The following is a 20829-nucleotide window of genomic DNA, read 5'->3' on the forward strand; positions in this document are numbered from 1 at the left end:
CTAAGGCCAGGGAAGAAGGAAGTGTGTGGTCTAGAAGGGGGCCTCATTTGCTCCCTTCTGGGATTATAGGTCAGAGCCTAAGGTACACAAAGTCTGATTCCCCTGATCACACCTATTCATACATGGCCCACCCAGGGTGTGAAAGGACACTCCCACCCTTGTGGGATGTGAAGGAGAGGCCATGCCCATAGGTTATGTGGCTGTGACGGATGTTTTTTGGTTGCCTTCCTAGCATCCAGGTCCCTCTTACTACTACCTAGGACCCCAAATTTCTCAGGTATGAAGTTTGGGTGGGATGAAGCCCATCTCCAGCTCCAGGGAGAACCAATTAGTATACCTCGTACCCCTGGCCACAGTTCAAGGGTGAACATGGGATCAAGGGTGAACAAGGCTAAAATCTTGGACTTTTAATTGAGCAATCAGAAAAACACAATTTGCTTTCTCCTGAGGCTCATGAAAAGGGTACATATAGATTCAGGAGGTTGGACATCATCTTGGGTCCACAGTGACCCAAGAATGGGTCACTGCCTGAGAATGAAGACAATGGTCACTGAGGTAAGCAACATAAAGGAGCCTCCACCCTGGATCATTTGGTTGTATGACTAACAAATCCCCCATTTGGCTTCAGCCAGTTTGGGTTCGGTTTTTGATCACTGGCAACAGAAAGGACCCCAGTGAACACAACTTGACCCAGCTAAGTTTTGATGGTCTCTGCTCTAATCACCATCTTCAATCACCAGTATTTTCAATTCCTTTTAAGACAGATCAACCTGGCTACAACTGCATTAGAGTTTACTTGACGTGAAAAGAAATTCTCAATATTTACGTATTTTAGCATAAAATTCTATTTAGTGGCTTACATTATACTTCTTTTTACACAAATCTTTTAAAAGGAAATTCAATCTTCTGATTTTAAGAAATGCAAATGTGGGGCAATGATGTATCCACCTAAGGATTTTCTTTTGTAATAGAAAATGTTTTTAAAGGGATTTAAATAAAATAGGGATTTTTTATTATTATTAAAAGATAAAAGTAAAATTATTTTTTAAGGTACAGGCATTGGAAACAGTTTCACTATATGCCATTATTAAGCATTCTCTATCTGATTGTTAGAAATTATTCATTTCCTCAAAGAGAGAGAATAAATTGGTTGGGGATGAAATCTTGTACTATGCACTTTCTTTGCCAAGGCAAACGCTCAACATTTCAGAGCCATGAGAATGCTTCTGCATTTGAGTTTGCTGGCTCTTGGAGCTGTCTACGTTTGTGTCATTGCTGTAGAAAGTCCCATGAATAGACTGGTGGCAGAGACCTTGACACTGCTCTCCACTCATCAAACTCTGCTGATAGGTGACGGGGTAATTTTCTTTTTGATTCCTACAGTCTTTAAAATATATAGGTAATCATTTGTGGTGGCTTATTTTTAAAGATCTGTCATTAATCATGAAATTATGAGAGTGTTAGTACTATATAACTGATAACCACATTACTAACAAGAATTTTACTAAAAGTTACGAATGCTAGAGTGCTTTAAACATGAATGTATTTTCTTTCCTTTTCAGAACTTGATGATTTTACTAAAAGTTATGAATGCTAGAGTGCTTTAAACATGAATGTATTTTCTTTCCTTTTCAGAACTTGATGATTCCTACTCCCGAACATACAAATGTAAGTTAAATCAAGATTTGATAAATGATTGAGTGAATAAGTAAATTTCATATTTTAAGCTATATAGCATTAGTTATCACTGGAATGATTTAATTTTCTCCATTTTGTTTTTGTGTGTGTGGATGCAAATGTATGTACTTATAAATATTAGGAATAACTTTACAAGTAGAATTCATTAAACAAGTAGATCAGGCCCTTTGGTGATGTTGTCAGTTCTCCATCTCAAAGAGCCTCATGTAAGGCATTCTTTTTTTTTTTTTTTAGGTATTTAATGTCTTTTTCTTTGCTATATGCTTTTTAAAATTTATTTATTTTTTAAATTGAAGTATAGGTGATTTACAATGTTGTGTTAGTTTCAGGTATACAGCAAAGTGATTCAGTTTTATATATATATTATTTTTCAGATTCTTTTCCCATATAGATTATTATAAAATATTGAGTAGAGTTCCCTGTGCTATACAATAGGTCCTTGTTGTTTATCTAGTTTATATATAGTAGTGTGTATATGCTACTCTCAAATTCCTAATTTATCCCCCCCCCCCACCTTTCCCCTTTGGTAACCATAAGTTTGTTTTCTATGTCTGTGAGTCTGTTTCTGCTTTGGGAATTAGTTCCTTTGTATCATTTTTTAAGATTCCACATATAAGTGATATCATATGGTATTTGTCTTTCTCTTTCTGACTTCCCTTAGTATGATAATTCTAGGTCCATCCATGTTGCTGCAAATGGCATTACTTCATTCTTCATTCTTTCATTCTTCTTTTATGGCTGAGTAGTATTCCATTGTATATATGTACCACATCTTCTTTATCCATTCATTTGTCAATGGACATTTTGGTTACTTCCATGTCTTGGCTATTGTAAATAGTGCTTCTTTCCAGAAGAATTCCATACTGGGTGAGAGGGGCCTCCTAGTCTCCATTCAACTCTATCTATGGCTTTCCTCTCACTCTCATGTCTTTCTGAAAGTTTAGCAAGTTAGATTTATATTTTTAAAATTATGGTCAGTAGACATTAAAATATACAATGAATGCCCTATATTAATATATGTGTCATTTACACATATTTAAATTATTATGGCCATATAATGGAATTGTATACATTTGGCATATGTCATGGTTGTATTAAAATGTAAAATATATGATTTCATTAGTCTAAATAGAATAAAATTACCAGCTAGAACTACAAAAGGAAACTCATGGGAGCTCAATCAGTATTGTAGTTGCATTATACTTCCTAAACATTTTAATTTCGGTTAAGGAGTTAATTTATATCATTTGTAAAACTCCTCAGTAGTTATATAAACTTTATCTGCTTTTGGAAATTATAGCTCAGTGTGAAGTGGTTTGCCACTTGGAAAAGGAACAAGTAAAATATTCTTTGGAGAAGAGAACTCATGTAAACAACACGACTAACTTCTGGAACTAAATTTTTATACCTTGTTTTGATTATTTATAGTTTTTAAATCTTCCTCATTTAGCACGAACTATGCATTAAAGAAGTCTTTCAGGGAATAGACACACTGAAGAATCAAACTGCACAAGGGGATGCCGTGGAAAAACTATTCCAAAACTTGTTTTTAATAAAAGAATACATAATAGACCTCCAAAGAGTAAGTTAAAAACATTTAGTGGAAACTTAAGTATATTTGTCTGGCTCTGAATTGACAAGAATTGACAGTTTCCTACAATACTTACTGTCTACTCTTTTCACAGAAGAAGTGTGGAGGAGAAAGATGGAGAGTAAAACAATTCCTAGACTACCTGCAAACTTTTCTTAAGGTGATAAACACCGAGTGGACAACGGAAAGTTGAGACCAACCTGTCTCACTGTAGCGAAAGATTCTGGAGGAGAAGAAGGATGTTTTACTGCAACAAGGATGAGGGCCAACCAAGGGTGGGGCCTTAATATTCAGTGTAATGAAACTTCAGAGGCAAAGTAAATATTTCAGGCATACTGCTACCTCACACAGGCAGAAAGTATAAAAACAAAATATTTGAGCTGTATTTCAGATATCAGAATCATTGAAGTATTTTCCATCAGTTTGCTCTAAGCAAAATAGATATATACTTTTATCTATCTTATTTAACATAACATTCTGTAAAATGTCTGTTAACTTAATATTATTTATGAAATAATTGAGAACTTGGAAAATTAATATTTATTTCATCTTAGGCTATGTTCCAATAAAACAAAAATAGACAACTCTGGTTCAATTTGTTGCTGGCCTTTGTCTGACTTCTGAAGTGAGCACAGTCTGTGTGAGAACACGCCAGGTTTGGAGAGCATTCCCATCTTCCAGGTGGCAGAAGTCGCAGGTTGCTAGGCATACCATGGGTGGATGAGATCTAGCAGGACTTAGTGGGGAAGGGGGTAGCAGGGACATGGGCAGGGGCTGGAGCCTGGTTTCCTCTCCATGGTATACCCAGAGCCTAGGTTGGTGCAGGTAAAATGGGAGGTGATGAATGAATGATTATAAGGGCCTTCCAGAACTGGCCAGAGAATTAAAATGAGTTTCACGGCTTCCCCTGGGGAGGAGGGCAGTGTAGGAATCTGTATCTAGGTCTCTTCCCAGCCTATGAGAAGAATGTGGCAGGCCAATCCCACTGCCAGTTTGGGGAAGAAACGCTCCTTGTGGAGCCCAGAGCACTGTGACCTGGGGGTTCTTCATCTCACCTGACTTTGTGGCATAACAATGATCAGAGAAGCACTGGTAGACAGTTATATTGGGGAGGCTGGGTTCTAGAGGTGCCCACCATCTGTATTCCCAGGGGCAGAGCAGCATTAGGCAGAACAACACTCCAATCTGCCTCTTTATGACTATCAGTACCATAATTGGAAGTTCCTCCGCTTGAGGAAATTTCTTAAGGATTCAGAAAATACGTTCTTTAAGATATATTTTAAAACTGAGACCTGGAGGAGAGGCCCAGTAACAATATTCAGCTATGCCATTAATTCCTTCCTTTGCTTACTGATCACAGGCCCTACTGCATGCTGGGAGACAGTTGTGGCCATGTGCTACAGGGCCTTACAGATGGTGCCATTACCCTGGGCATTATCTGCATAGATTGCACGTGTTGCGCTTGACTGCTTGTGTGAAGCAACTGCTCCTACTGTTTCTGGGTGTGGGAGAGGGGCCAGGGCAGTCAGACACAGATTCCCAGGTGGGAGAATGCAAGTCCTTTTGTGCAAGAAGACATATTTCCCTTCCAGCACAAACACAGGCATGGTAGTCAGCACTCTGCTGTGACTTAGGCTCCCAACTTGTGCACCCACCAAGTCCCAAGAGCTGGGGCTGAGATGATGAAGAGGTGTCAGCACAGTACTATGCTGACTGTTCTCGAAACTGACAGCAAACAGGAAACTCAATTTGAGAAGAGACTCAATGTCAATTTAATTCAATTCAGCAAATATTTATTGAGCTCCCATATGTTCCAGGACTGTTCTAGGGACTAAGATTCATCAGTGAATAAAAAAGACAAAATTCCCTGCCCTTGTAAACATATATTCTCTCTCAAAAAAGGTCATTTTCTAGCCAAGATACGGAAGCAACTTAAGTGTCCATCAACAGATGAATGGATAAAGAAGATGTGGTGTATATATTGATATATATGTACAATGGAATACTACTCAGCCATAAAAAAGAATGAAATTTTGCCATTTGTAACATGGATGGACCTGGAGGGTATTAGGCTTAGTGAAATAAGTCAGACAGAGAAAGACAAATACTGTGTTATCACTTATATGTGGAATCTAAAAAGTTAAACAAGTGAATGTAACAAAAAAGAAACAGACTCACAAATATAGAGAACAAACAGTGGGGAGGGGAAGGGGGGCAATATGGGGGTAGGGGATTAAGAGGCACAAACTACTATGTATAAAATAAATAAGCTACAAGGATATATTGTACAGCACAGGGAAAACAGTCAATATTTTATAATTACTATAAATGGAGTATAATCTATTATACTCCATAATAGAATTTTGAAAAATTTGGAATCACTATGTTGTACACCTGAAATTAATACTGTAAATCCACTATAACTTCATTAAAATAAAAGTAAAATTAATTTGGCAGGAAAAGAAAAAGTCATTTTCCCACTTTTTTATCAAGGTCCAATATAGTTATTGTGGATTTAAGGCTGGAATATCCTAAAGTCCCACTAATGAACTCTTACCAATCTACCATCTTAGAGAAGCCGAACGCAAACAGGGCTGTATGAAGCTAACCAAAATGGGAATTCTTAGACCCACCAACGATTTTTAAGGCAGAAACAATGATTCTCCAGCTGATTCTACTTTCCCTGTAAAAACAATGCCAACCAGATTGTCCCTGGATAGAAAGAGTGGGATTCTTACAAGTTATATCAACTGCTCCCTCACCTAGCCTGACTACTGTGGGGCTCCAGAACCTAGGGCATCAAAGGAGAGGGATTTGGCAGGCTCCAGGTTACAGGAAAGCTTTCATGAGTCGTGCTTTTCCTCTCAAAGCTTATCCCAATAAAAGAGCATCTATTTGCGCTCTTAGTGATGTCGCTGTTATTGCCCAGTGGGAGGAGCCAGAGTGAAACATTAGGCTGGTTTTGGAGGGCCACAGAGGAACCTTTCCAGAGAACACCTCAACACAATGCATCTAAAACCAAAGTCCCTCTTTGTAATCCATCCTCATCCCCTCAAACCTGCTGCTGCTGGTCCTCCTTGTCCTTCTTTCTCCTCTTCCTTTGAGGTTCCCTATTTGGCTAACATAACCATGACTACCTTCCCATCACCTTTCTGGAAGACTCCCTGACTTTTACCCTCTGTGCCCTTCCATCCACCATTCAGCCTCTGAAATGTCTCTCCAATTCCCCCTCTCCATCCCCGCTGCCTCAGTTGAGGCCCTTGCCTCTCACCTAGACTCAAGCCATCACCAGCTCCCTACTTTAGGCTCTCCTCATGACTGTCAAGTCAGGGCTTTTGATAAAATACACTCACGGCCATATGTCACTTCTGGGCATAAAAACCTCTGGCTCTCAGGTCCATCTCCTTCACAGGTCATACCTTTGTCCCCTCCAAGCCCTGCCATTCAGAAATACAGGCATCTCTCACTAAACATTGCTGGCAAGAAAATGCTAACCAGGAGCCTCATTCTCATTATTTAAATGCAAAAATTTTTCATGCATTACATCTCAATCCAAAATCCTCAACCAATTTTCCAAGCATAAAACACAAAACACAGGAAAATTCCTGTGTATAAGCAACAAGCTAACATGTTAGTTGTAAAATATTTTAAAATTTATATTTCTGTATTTATTTATTTAATAAATTGTGGTAAAATAAGGATGTAAAATATTTAAAACTGTACTTCCTGATCACTAAACCATTAATATGGCCTCTTTATCCATATAACATGATACATGTCCCTTTAGTTCACATTCAGAGCCTTTCCAATTGTCTTCTGTGAACTTTGATATGCTACCAATATATTTGGAATAAACCTAAAGGCTTTCTCTGTTGAGCTCCCTCCCTCATCACACTTTGTTTAAAAATGCATTGAGTTTGGGGGACATATATCTAATATTTTCCCTATGTAAGTATTGGTAGAAAAGGATTGTATTGAAAGGCATATATGTTCTTTTTTTTCTATTAGTTCTTTATTACAGATCTTTTTAAAAATATTTATTTATTTATTTGTTTGTTTATTTATTTTTGGCTGTGTCGGGTCTTAGTTGCGGCACGTGGGATCTTTCCCTGTGTTGTGAGGGCTTCTCTCTAGTTTTGGCATGCGAGCTCCAGAGCATGTGGACTCTGTAGCTGCGGCCCGCAGGCTCTCTAGTTGTGGTGTGTGGGCTCAGTAGTTGCCCTGTGGCATGTGGGATCTTAGTTCTCCGACCTGGGATCAAACCTGAGTCCCCGGCATTGGAAGGCAGATTCTTAACCACTGGACCACCAAGGAAGTCCTGAAAGGCCTATATGTTCTATGAAGAAATATTCTACGTGGAAAACTGGGGAGAAGTCCTCTAGGGTATGCTAGCTCTTATTCTTCCCAGAATACCCAGGAGTTTTTACACCTCTGTGCCTTTGCCCATACTGTCTCAGTACATCTGTCTTTTCCCACGTGGGGAACATGCAATTGCCCTTTGGATGTTTTCATCCATCCCTCTAACTTGGCTGTCACAGTCTGGCTCCAATACTACCTCCTCTTTGATTCTCTCCCTAGCTATTACTCCCAGCAGTATTAGGTGTCCTGCATTACTTTGGACATTCCTCTGTCAGAGTTCTTGTTTTTATATTGTAGTATTTTCAGATCCACCTTATACAACTCTGAATATGTATCAGTCAGAATCATCTAGATGATGCTATAGTAATAAATCACCTCTGAATCCCAGCAGAAGGACACAACAAAAGTCTCTTTCTTAATCACACTATGGGTGTGGTCTGGGCAGCCCTGCAGAGCTGCTGTCCTCCACGTGTTGGCTCAGTGTTCCAGGATGCTTCCATCCTATGGTACTGCCATATCAACAACTGCTGTTGCCATTCCCTTGGAGAATCACACCTCAGTTCTTATAAACTTCCATTTAAATCACATTGGTTAGATCAAGTCACAGTGCCAAGAGTAACTTCGAGGGGTGGGGGGAAATACAATTCTCTCATGTGCTCAGAAAGACAGGAGAATCAGACATGTTAAAGAGTAACACTAATATCTAACACAATAGACCCTCAACAGATGTTCGCAATGTTCCAATGTTTTGTCAAGGGAGGGAACCAAACTACCGTCTACTGACTGTTTACTGTGGTTAGGACTTCCTTAGACATTTTATATCACTATCTCAATTAATTCTCATCACAAGCCAATGTGAGATAAAATTATTCTTTTTTTATGATATGGAATCAAAGGCTCAGAGAGTTTAAATTATTGGCCAAGGTTACACAGCTAATAAGTGATACAGCTGGGATTCAAACCCTGGTATGTCTCATTCCAACCCTCCCATAATTTCTTTTTTTTTTTTCTCCCTTAATTTCTGAGGAAGTCATATTCTCTTGGCCTTAAGAAATCAGTGAAGTAGAAAAGAAGGCTGATCAACTTATTTACTCCTTTAAAAGCCCTGTCTCTAAGTTCAGTCACATTCTGAGGTACCAGGCATTAGGGCTTCAACATACAAATTTTGGAGAATACAATTCAGTCCATAATACACATTAAAAAGAAACATTTTCCTCTAGCATCTGGGATGATACAGAGGCTTACCTCCACAAGGAGCAGACAGATCCCATGTTCCCTCCATTTTAGGAACCCACAGAAGTTAGAAACAGCAGGTTGTACATCTGAAAAACAAAGTGCTGACACACGTGTGGAAAAACCAACTCGGGAGGCCCCAGGGTTTTTCTGATGTACTGCATCATGGACATTCCCACAAAGTAGCTTCTGTGAGGGCCTCTCAGGCAGGTCAGGCGAACCTCATGGCACCCTGGTATGTGCCCAGCCCCAGAGCCAGAAGCTGCACTCCCCTGTGGGCCCAAGTCCTGGTGAGTATTTCTCACTGAGAAAGTTCCCTATTATAGGTGACCCTAAACAAAGTCCAAGGCAAATGCCAGACGGCTTCCCTTCCTTCTACTCTGCAATCCATTCTCAGTGCTACTTATGAAACAGAGCTGAGCAGCCATTCCTCAGGATCCCCAACACCCATAGGAAGAAGCCGTAGGAGATACTGAGGATAAAATGAGAACATCTCACGTGCATCTAATCAGAGTTCCAGAAAGAGCAAAGAGAATGGGGAAGAGGAAGTATATGAGGAGACAATGGCTGAGAATTTTCCACTGTTGATGAAAACACCAATCCATGGCTTCAGGACATCTAGTCAATCAAACATGATAAATTAAAAGAAACCAATACCTAGATACATATAGTAAAAGCCTAAAACATCAAAGGGGAAAAAAAAAACTTAAGAGCAGCCAGAGAGAAAAGATAGATTGCCTACAAAGTATATATAATTAGAGTGAGAGCTATTTTCTCAACAGCAAAAAATTAAAGCCCAGAAACAGCACAATGTTATATTCAAAATGCTAGAAAAATCTGTTAATCTAGAATTCTACGATCAGTGAAAATTTCCTTCAAAAATAAGGATGAACTAAAAACATTTTTTTTAAATTGAGTTTACTTTTTAGGGCAGTTTTAGGTTCATAGCAAAATTGAACAGAAAGTACAGATTTCCCATATACTCTCTGACCCTACACATGCACAGCCTCCACCACTATCCACATTTCCCACCAGAGTGGTACAGTTTTTATGATCTATGAACCTATACAGCTCATCATTATCACCCGAAGTTTACATTAGGGTTCACTCTTGGTGTTGTATGTTTTACAAGTTTTGGCAAATGTATAATAACAAGCATCTGCCATTATGGTGTCATACAGAATTCTTTCACTGTCCTAAAAATCTCCTGGCTCCACCTTTTCATCCCTCCCTCCCTCCTAAGCCCTGGAAATCACTAATATTGTTACTGTTTCCATAGTTTTACATTTTCTAAATGTCATATGGTTGGAATCATACAGTATGTACCCTCTCCAGATTGGCTCCTTTCACTTAGTAATATGCATTTAAGGTTCCTCCATGTCTTTTCATAGTTTGATAGTTCATTTCTTTTTAGTGCTGAGTAATATTCCATTATCTGGATGTACCACAATTATTTATCCATTCATCTAGTGAAAAACATCTTGGTTGTTTCTAAGTTTTGGCAATTATAAATAAAGCTGCTGTAAATATTTGTGTGCAGGATTTTGTGTGGATATACATTTTCAACTCATTTATGTAAATACCAAGGAGCATGATTATTGGACTGTATTAGTTTTTATTAGAAAATGCCAAACTGTCTTCCAAAGTGGCTGTACTGGGGGCAGGGGGAATTGGATGAAGGTAATCAAAAGGTACAAACTTCGAGTTTTTAGATAAATAAGTACTAGGGGTGTAATGTATAACATGATAAATATAATTAACACTGCTGTACATTATGTATGAAAGTTGTTAAGAGAGTAGACCCTAAGAGTTCTCATGCCAAGGGAAAAATTTTTTTCCTATTTCTTTAATTTTGTATCTATGTGAGATGATGGATTTCACTAAACTTATTGTGATAATCATTTCATGGTGTATGTAAGTCAAACCATTATGCCGTACACCTTAAACTTATACAGTGCTGTATGTCAATTACACTCAGTAAAACTGGAAGAAAAACAAAATCAAAAACAAAGTCACTGTATCATTTTGCATTCCCACCAGCAATGAATGAGAGTTCCTGTTGCTCTACATCCTTCTAGCACTTGGTGTTTTGGAGTTTGGCCATTCTAAGAGACGTGTAGTGGTGTCTTGTTATTTTAATTTGCAATTCCATAATGACATAAGATTTTGAGCATTTTTCATATGCTTATTTGCCATCTGTACCTCTTCTTTGGTGAGGTGTTATTCATGTCTTTTGCCCATTTTAAAATAGGCTAAAAACATTTTAAGAGGAATAAAAACTGGGATAAACCAATAAACTCTCACTAAAAGAACTTTGATAGATTGCACCTCTGCAAGGAGAAAAATCATCTCAGAAGGAAGGTCTGAAATGCAAGAAGGAATTACCCAGTTACTATTTTATACAGGATGATATTATTTTCCTCCAGAAATGATTTATTTCACTTTAGCATAAGGACAGGCCATCTTAATTTAGTCTGAGATGGGTGATAGAAAGCTGGGCTTTGGTTTTAGCAGACAGGTTTATTTTGTTAGTTCTTATTCTGAGAGTATAAGTCTTCAGGGGTCCCAACTGAAAACCTGGCAGTATTTACAGGAAACCCACCTACCTGGTGGGCACTGAACTTCCATTTTTGTTCCATTTTACCCATGAGACCGCCTAAAACTCTGCTTTATCCACAGTCCAGTCCCTCAGCCACAGCTTTTCTGTCAGCTTCTCTGTGGCTCAGCTCCTCAACCTCTAGAACAATGCTTACTGGTCAGTAAATGCCTCAAGGCAAAAGCTGTGCCATGTCAGGCTCACTTCTAAGTTTCCTTCTTAGTCTTCACTGCCTTGTTAGCTCTCTGATTTTTAAAATAGATTTTTAAAATCTATTTAAAAACAGCTTTCTTAATTGCTCTTAGCCAGAGGGCTAGTTTGTGCAAGCTGGTCTAAGTCTGAGGGACGGCTGTACATTGAATAGCATGTTGATTGATTATCCCCCTTTCTTGCCTCTAGGAGCAACTTAAGGTAACAGCCATCACTATAAATCCCTAAGCGTCAAAGATCAAGGCACCCTGGTTGCCACTATAGCCTTGCTGCCAATTGTAGTAATTATGCCCACCTTTTCTCTGATGATTAAGTGCTCCCAACCTGGCCACTGCCATTCTAGGGATCCCATCATGCCCATGGATATTAGGGAGTCAATGGAAGCGTCCCCCACCTTCAACCCAGCTTACAGAGAACATCCACTACCAAGCTATGCAATGATGCCTGTTGCTCCTCACTAGTGCATCCCTTGCTGTGTTAGTGAAGGAGTGTTCTCTGTGCCCTCTAGGGAACGTAGTCAGAGCTTCAACACCACAGAAAGGAAGTTCTGGCACCTCCATTTCATATTCTGTAGGCCTTCATCAGGGTCAGGTTTCAAAGAGCCATTCCAGCAAACTGTCAAGATTAGCTCTAGGTGTTCTTGCCAAAACATTAAATCCTGAGTCAGTAAGTAGCCTCCATGTCAATGAATTCAAACCTACTCAACTCTTATGTTCTTCTAGACTAATAGCCTCAGGTCCACTATGCTTTGGATTCTGACAGTACATATTAGTGAGCTCCTGCAGGCCTTTCACTTCCTTGCCAAGACTGTATGTCAGTTTTAAAGCTATTGCCTCTCAGCTTCAAACCTACTTTCTATACTCTGCTGGAACTGGGGTTCTGCAAACCAATTTCTCCTTTGCCAGCTCTTTCTCTGTTAGAATCTGTCAATAGCAGAAGCTAGACTAGGAGGCTGAAGGAAGAAGGGATTTGTTCCTTTCTGTTTGCTTCCTATTCCTTATTTTTGTTTCCTACTCCCGCCTTTAATATTCATATTCCTAACCCTAAGGTTAACCCTGGCAGCAACAGTTTGTTCCAGTAGCAGCAACTGATTACAGTTGGCAGTTTTTCCCATATTCATAGAACCAACCTCAGCACAACCTCATTTCCCTCTGGGACCGCAGCATCAGCCAGTCAGCACCCCCTCAGAGGTCTGGATCCCATTCCCATAAACCCATTTCCTGAGTTCAGAAATACTACCAACAGTGGGGCAGTGCCCCCTTCTCAGAGGTCTGAGTTTCAGGCCCTCCAAGGTACTAGGTTTTAATATTGTCAACCCTTTCCCTTTGATCCCCAGCCATACAGGTGGTAATTGCTTCCCACAGTTGCTAGCTTCATAAAATACCTTATTGTTCCCTTTTTATTTATTTATTTATTTATTTTTGGCTGTGCTGGGTCTTCGCTGCTGTGCGCGGGCTTTCTCTAGTTGCAGCGAGCAGGGGCTACTCTTCATTGTGGTGCACGGGCTTCTCATTGCGGTGGCTTCTCTTGCTGTGGAGCACGGGCTCTAGGCGCACAGGCTTCAGTAGTTGCAGCACTCAGGCTCAGTAGTTGTGGCGCATGGGCTTAGTTGCTCCGCAGCATGTGGGATCCTCCTGGAACAGGGCTCAAACCCGTGTCCCCTGCATTGGCAGGTGGATTCTTAACCACTGAGCCACCGGGGAAGCCCTCCCTGTTCCCTTTTTTAAAAAATGTTTTTTTATCGTGGTAAAAGTCACATAATGTAAAACATACTATTTTAACCATATTTAACTGTACAGTTCAGTGGCACTAAGTACATTCACATTGTTGTGCAACTCTCACCATCTATCCATCTCCCAAATTTTTCACCTTCCTAAACTGAAACTCTGTCCCCTTTAAACACTAACTCCCCATTCCCCCTCCCTGCTCCCCTCCCCTGGCATCTACCAGTGTACTTTCTGACTCAATGAATTTGACTATTCTAGGTACTTCATATAAGTGGAATCAAACAGTGTTTGTCTGCACTTATTAATGTGTACTGGAATGCATTTTTAAGGTTAACTTAATATATGTCCTACAAACAGATTGTACCTTCTCTTTTTTTGTCCCTGTGCTATACAGTAGTCACTCACCAGCCAACTACTTCATACACAGTAGTGTACATATGTCAATCCCAATCTCCCAATCCATTCCACCCCCCACCCCCTTGGTGTCCATACATTTGTTCTGGACTTCTGTGTCTCTATTTCTGCTTTGCAAATAGGTTCATCTGTACCATTTTTCTAAATTCCATATATATGCGTTAATATACGATATTTGTTTTTCTCTTTCTGACTTATCTCACTCTGTATGACAGTCTCTAGGTCCATCCACATCTCTGCGAATGCACAATTTTGTTCCTTTTTATGGCTGAGTAATATTCCATTGTATATATGTACCACATCTTCTTTATCCATTCCTCTGTTGCTGGACATTTAGGTTGCTTCCATGTCCTGGCTATTGTAAATAGTGCTGCAATAGTTTTTTAAGGAACCTCCATACTGTTCTCCATAGTGGCTGTATCAATTTACATTCCCACCAATGGTGTGAGAGTGTTCCCTTTTCTCCACACCTTCTCCAGCATTTATTGTTTGTAGATTTTTTGATGATGGCCATTCTGACCAGTGTGAGATGGTACCTCATTGTAGTTTTTTTAAAAAAATAAATTTATTTATTTATTTATTTTTTGGCTGCTTTGGGTCTTTGTTGCTGCACGCCAGCTTTCTCTAGTTGTGGTGAGCGGGGGCTACTCTTTGTTGCAGTGCACAGGCTTCTCATTGTGGTGGCTTCTCTTGTTGCAGAGCACAGGCTCTAGGCGCATGGGCTTCAGTAGTTGCGGCACGTGGGCTCAGTAGTTGTGGCTCGTGGGCTCTAGAGCGCAGGCTCAGTAGTTGTGGCACAAGGGCTTAGTTGCTCTGCAGCATGTGGGATCTTCCTGGACCAGGGCTCAAATCCGTGTCCCCTGCATTGGCAGGTGGATTCTTAACCACTGAGCCACCAGGGAAGCCCACCTCATTGTAGTTTTGATTTCCATTTCTCTAATAATTAGTGATGTTGAGCATCTTTTCATGTGCCTCTTGGCCATCTGCATATCTTCTTTGGAGAAAAGTCTATTTAGGTCTTCCGCCCATTTTTTGATTGGGTTGTTTGGGTTTTTTTTGATATTGAGCTTCATGAGCTGTTTGTACATTCTGGAGATTAATCCATTGTCAGTTGCTTCGTTTGCAAATATTTTCTCCCATTCTGAGGGTTGTCTTTTTGTCTTTTTTATGGTTTCCTTTGTTGTGCAAAAGCTTTTAAGTTTCATTAGGTCCCATTTGTTTATTTTTGTTTTTATTTTCATTAATCTAGGAGGTGGGTCACAAAAGATCTTACTGTGATTTATGTCAAAGAGTGTTCTTCCTATGTTTTCCTCTAAGAGTTTTATCGTATCCAGCCTTACACTTAGGTTTTTAATCCATTTTGAGTTTATTTTTGGTATAGTGTGGGAGTGTTCTAATTTCATTCTTTTACATGTAGCTGTCCAGTTTTCCCAGCACCACTTATTGAAGAGAAAACCATAATTCCAAAAGATACATGTACCCAATGTTCACTGCAGCACTATTTACAATAGCCAGGACATGGAAGCAACCTAAATGCCCATCAACAGATGAATGGATAAAGAAGACGTGGTACATATATTGTTCCCTTTTTGCTTTTCTCATTTTCAAATGCCTGCTTAACAGTTATTTATATTCAATTCCCTCTATTAAAGTAACTGGTATAGTTTCTGTCTCCTGACTGGGCCCTAATTGAAACAGGCTATCTGAGATCTGACTCTGATTATTAGCTCGGAGGCAGTGAGGGATGTTGAGGGAGGGTCACAAGGAGGACAAATGTCATCATGTGAAGCATATGTTTCAGGAGAAATAATTATTCTGTCTCCAAGCAAGGAGAAGCTACTCTACTCTGGTAATGGGGAAAGGGCTGCTTATGCCAGTTAAGGAAGCCTCAGAAAAACTGGGGCTTTCAAGAGTCTCAGGTTTTCCCACCCAAAATTTCCTATCGCAGGTCTCATGGTCTTACTCTTTCCCTATAAGAGCCCCAACTCTGATAAAGAAGAATGTCAAAGGTACACAACTATTCTCCCTTGAAGTGCTCCAAAGATCTGCAAATAACCAGACTCTGAGCCTAATTCTCAGCTCAGTCTGCCTTATGGCTGTAGGAGATAAGGGTCTGCTATAAAGTTACCATAGACATATCCTAGTACTTGGAGCGTATCTTAAAGCGGAATTAGAGTGCCCTGAGCCTATCATTCTCGTTTGGTAAGGTCTCCAGTGCTGTCAGAAGAGTCAGTGTATTCTGCAATCCATATATAATAACTAACATGGTTCCCATAAATCCCAGCCACTGTAACTGCCATTGCCTTGCTCTCCATCTGCCCTTTACCCAAATTAACCAAAGTTTAAAGCTTAAGACATCTGAAAGCCACTGCATGGCAGAAGTTATTGCCAGGACTTCCCTGGTGGTCCAGTGGTTAGGACTCTGCGCTTCCACTGCATGGGGCACGGGTTTGATCCCTGATTGGGAACTAAGATCCTGCAAGCCGCGCAGAGCCACCATAAATAAATAAATAAATAAATAAATGCCAACCTACGTATTCTCAGCAGTAGGTTCCTCTTATTTTAGAGAGGTGAGCGATCCAACTCCAAAATTTCATTCCAAGGGTTCATTACACCTGATACTGATTGTCATAGCCCAGGTCTCCTCATAAAGCAGAGCGTGAGGCAAGGACTGAAACACTGACACTTTATTTGGGAGTTACAGTAAGTCCCCTACATACGAACCTTCAAGTTGTGAACTTTCAAAGAGGCAACTGTGCCCCTGTATGCTGTTGTACTGTACTGCTGTACTTTTCAAGGTACTGTACTGTAAGATTAAAAATGTTTTATTTTTTGTGTTTGTTTGTTTGTTATGTATTATTTGTGTGAAAAGTATTATAAACCTGTTACAGTACAGTACTATATAGTCGATTGTGTTAGTTGGGTACCTAAGCTAAATTTATTGGACTTATGATCAAATTGGACTTACACACGTGCTCTCGGAATGGAACTCATTCGTATGTAAGGGACTTACTGTATAAGCCCAGGTTGGTGAGGCTGAGGAAAAGGGGGAAGTGAGGGGAGAAGAAATGAAGCAATGTGATGTGCTACACTGGCCACAACATCACACCGAGGCAGGAAGAAGCATAGCAAGTCTCAGCAGGTATGTTTGCTTGTCTCATGGAATTGCTGCAGAGGTGCTGAAAGGAGAAAGTATACCTTAGAACAGTGAAGAGAAAGGGCAAAGGAGAGAGGAATTAATATGCCAGACTCCCTTTTCTCTCCCATACCCCATTTTTCAAGGTTTACTCCACAGGAGCTTACTTCCCTGAACTTCCAAACCACATCACCCAGTCATCAGCAGCCACATAAGAAGCCAGACCTCATTCCACACAGTGTGGCATTTCATCTACGTCTGCAAGTGAAGGGGAGAAGCTCTGAGAAGGCACACAAACATGTGTCCAGTACGAACAGGAATTCCCAAAACTGACGTAAGAAGGCAAAGAAAATCGAAAGGGTTCTATAACCGTTAAAGAAATTCAATCAATCATTTAAAATCTTCCCACAAAGGCCAGATAGTTCTATAGGTAAGTCTCCACAAACTTTCAAGTCATATGTAATTCCAAACATATATAAACATTTCCAGAGAATAAAATGGAATATTTTACAATTCATGTTATGAAGCTAATATATATTATAATAAAATCAGAAGGGGATTGTATAAGAGTAGAAAATTATGATCCCATACTCACTCATGAACATGGATGCAAAACCTGTAAACAAATGTTATTAATTCAAATCCAGCATGTATAAAAAGATATTACATAATAAACTAACTTGAGTTTATTCCAGGAATTCAAGATTCAATATTAGAAAATCTATTAATATAATGTACTACATTAACCAATTAAAGAGATAAATCACATTATATCAATGCAAAAAAAATTACTGAAATTTAAAATCCATTTATTATAACTACTTTTAGCAAAGCTGAAATAGAAAGGAACTTCTTTAAGCTGATAAGCTTACAGCAAATACTGTGCTCGATAGTGATATGTAAAAGCCTTCCTCTGAAAGCAAGGACAATGCAAGAATTTCTGCAGGACCACTGTATGTGCCCTGCACAATCCCAGGGAGCACCATTTACATCATAACCATTGCAGATTTGAATACGTATCATGAGGATTTCCTACCAGACAGGAGTAAAGTATCTTGAGGAAGAGGCTTTTTCTTCCAGTTTGCACAAAGGCAAGTGGTGGCCCTGGATAACGTTAACTCCATTTCTGTTAAACACTGTAACTGATGGTCCTGGACTTTGCAATAAGATTTTATAAGTAATACTAATAAATACGAGGATTGTAACAGAAGACACAAAACTCATACATACATACACATATGTACATATATACATATATATGTATGTATATATGCAAAAGATACAATATGACAAAAATAAAACCCAAAAGAAGATAAAGTCAGTCCAATGATTATAAGGAACAAGACTTCAACAAATTGCTGGATCAATATACAAAGTCAATTATATTATTACACATCACCAACAAATAGAAATGCAAGTTTAAAGAAGATATCACCTATAATACTTACAAAAATACAAGGTGCCAAAGAATAAATCTAACAAAATATGAGAGAAAATTTAAAACTTTACTGAAAGACATTTTAAAAGGACCTTAACAAATGAAGAGACCTACTATGTTTATGAAAACTCAATACCATAATTTGGAACCTGATCTAAAAATTCAATGCAACTTCTATCAAAATCCCAACAGTTTTTTCCTTGGTACTTACTTAGTTGATTCTAAAATGTCCATGAAAGAATGAGAGTCTAAGAACAGCCACTGCAATCCTAAAGAGGGATATCACAGAGAGAGAACTTGCCCCACTAGATACCAGGCTTTAATAGCTAGGTCAGTCTGATACTGACATGGGGTAGAGCAGTGGTTCTCAACAAAGGGCGATTTTTTCCCCCAGGGAACATTGGGCAACTTTTGGTTCTTACAGCTGGAGAGGACGGAGGGGATGCTACCATCATCTAGTGGGTAAAGGCCAGGATGCTACTAAACATCCTACACTACACAGGTCAGCTCCCACCACAAAGAATTATCACATTCAAACACCAATAGTGCCAAGGTTGTGAAATCCTGGGGAGAGAGGTAGACCAACAAATAACTAACAAAAAATACGACCTTGGGGTGGGCATATCCAGCAGGAAACAGCTGGAACACGCATGTTAGGCAACTTGAGGAGAGTTTACTTAATAAAGGGACCATTATAAAAGTGAGAACATGGTGTAGGAAAACCATGAGGGAAAATGCAGTCTCCTGGGGCTAATCACAGGAGCTGTAACAGAAGAGGGAATAGTTACTGAAACTCTGAGCTCCAGAGGGCTGTGTGGAGAGGGTTACTGGTAGGAGCTGGGACACTCAGTCAAGGGACACAGCCAGCATGCAGCAACCTTGCAAGGAGAGAGCTGGGAGGACACGTATCCTGACTTGACTGAGCTCCCAGCCAAACCCAATGGGGAGCCCGTGAGCAAAGAAGTCATTAATGTAGTCCACACAGGTCTCTGCCTCCCAAGATTTGGGAAAGGTTAAAGAAGGGGTGGAAGAGGGTCTGAAGGAGCAAACAGAAGCTCTCCAGCGCCAACAGGATTTCGTAAATAACCCCCCAAAGTACAGATTATTAAGGAGAAGATGGATAGTCAACATTCCTCAAATTTACCATAAGCAGAGTGAAAAGACAAGCCACAATCTAGGACAAATATTTGTATCGTGTATAAAAGACAAAGGATTAGTTTCCAGAACATGTAACAAAGTCCTCATAATCAATAAGAAAAAGATAAATAACCCACTAGGAAAAAATAGGTAAATGACATGAATAAGCATTTCTCAGAACAGGAAACACAGATGGCCAATAAACATATAAAGAGATGTTCAACCTTGTTAGTAGTCAGGGAAATGCAAAATTAAACCACAATGAGATAACATTTCACACCCACCAGACTGACAAAAATGAAAAAGTCAGATATTACAAGTCTTGCCCAGGATGTGAAGTAAAAGGAATTCTTACATGTTGTAAAGTATAAGTGTAAGCAGGACAGTAAACTGGTACTTCTGAAATGTAATACCTAGTAAAATGGAAGATGCATGTACTGTTTGACCCAGAATTTCAATCTACTGTGTATTCTAAAGAAATTCTTGCATGTGTACATCAGGAACTATAAGCAAGTATGTTCATAACAGCACTGGGTATTTTTAAATAAATCTTTTTATTTTAGAATAATTTTAGATTTATAGAAAAATTGTGAGGAGAGTACAGAGTACTCCACACCCTATTTCCCCTCTTATTAACATCTTATATAAGAAATGTACATTTGTCACATTGATGAACTAATACTGATATGTTATTATTAATTAAAGTCTATACCTTATTCAGATTTCCTTATTATTTGTCTAATGTCCTTTTCGAATTGTTTTTAATTGCTAAAATTGGGGGAAAAACATAAATGTCCATCAGTAGATAAATAAATTGTGGTTTATTCATTCACCAGGTTACAGTAAATACAGTAAATGAACGTATAGCTACATGGGTCAACATGGATGAATCTGAAAACATTTTGTTGAGCAATAAAAGTCAGTTTTAAATATATCCAACGTGATCCCATTTATGAAAAGGTCAAAAGTCAGCAAAATACAATCATATATAATTTGAGGATATTTACATATGTGATAAAACTATAAAGAACAGCAAAGAAATAATTAACCAAAAAATCAAGACAGTGGTTACCTCTGGTGGGGATGGAGTTGGAAGCTATGGAAGAGACATCTTCATGGGGATAGGGTGGTGGGCACATGGGTTTTTATTTTGTTAAGCTTTAAACTGTCCATGTACATTTTATTTTATTTTGTATGTATGATACATTTCATAATAATAATTCTAAAGCTCTTACCCCCTTGCTCTTTTTTTTCCCCCTAAAGCATATCTTCCACACAGTCCTCATCCTC

At 39.2% G+C, this 20829-nt stretch overlaps 2 protein-coding genes across 4 annotated transcripts in view; one reads left to right on the forward strand and one right to left on the reverse strand.

Moving 5' to 3' along the window:
• RAD50 (RAD50 double strand break repair protein) overlaps positions 1-20829 on the reverse strand; it is a 235793-nt gene that overhangs the window by 107234 nt on the left and 107730 nt on the right. The gene's annotated exons all lie outside the window — the stretch shown is intronic.
• Positions 1215-3865, forward strand: IL5 (interleukin 5). The gene is made up of 4 exons (XM_060006943.1): positions 1215-1358; positions 1636-1668; positions 3149-3280; positions 3384-3865. The coding sequence occupies exons 1-4, from the start codon at positions 1215-1217 to the stop codon at positions 3480-3482; spliced, it is 408 nt and encodes a 135-aa protein (XP_059862926.1). The 3' UTR covers positions 3483-3865.

The sequence above is a fragment of the Delphinus delphis genome, chromosome 3, assembly GCF_949987515.2.
Source record: "Delphinus delphis chromosome 3, mDelDel1.2, whole genome shotgun sequence".
NCBI classification, from domain to species: domain Eukaryota; kingdom Metazoa; phylum Chordata; class Mammalia; order Artiodactyla; family Delphinidae; genus Delphinus; species Delphinus delphis.

Excerpts from the sequence above, each read along its gene's own strand:
- IL5 (XM_060006943.1), top strand. The coding sequence starts at position 1,215 with ATGAGAATGCTTCTGCATTTGAGTTTGCTGGCTCTTGGAGCTGTCTAC. Across the intron at positions 1,669-3,148 it reads CTACTCCCGAACATACAAAT|CACGAACTATGCATTAAAGA; the intron begins GTAAGTTAAATC and ends TTCCTCATTTAG. Across the intron at positions 3,281-3,383 it reads ACATAATAGACCTCCAAAGA|AAGAAGTGTGGAGGAGAAAG; the intron begins GTAAGTTAAAAA and ends CTCTTTTCACAG.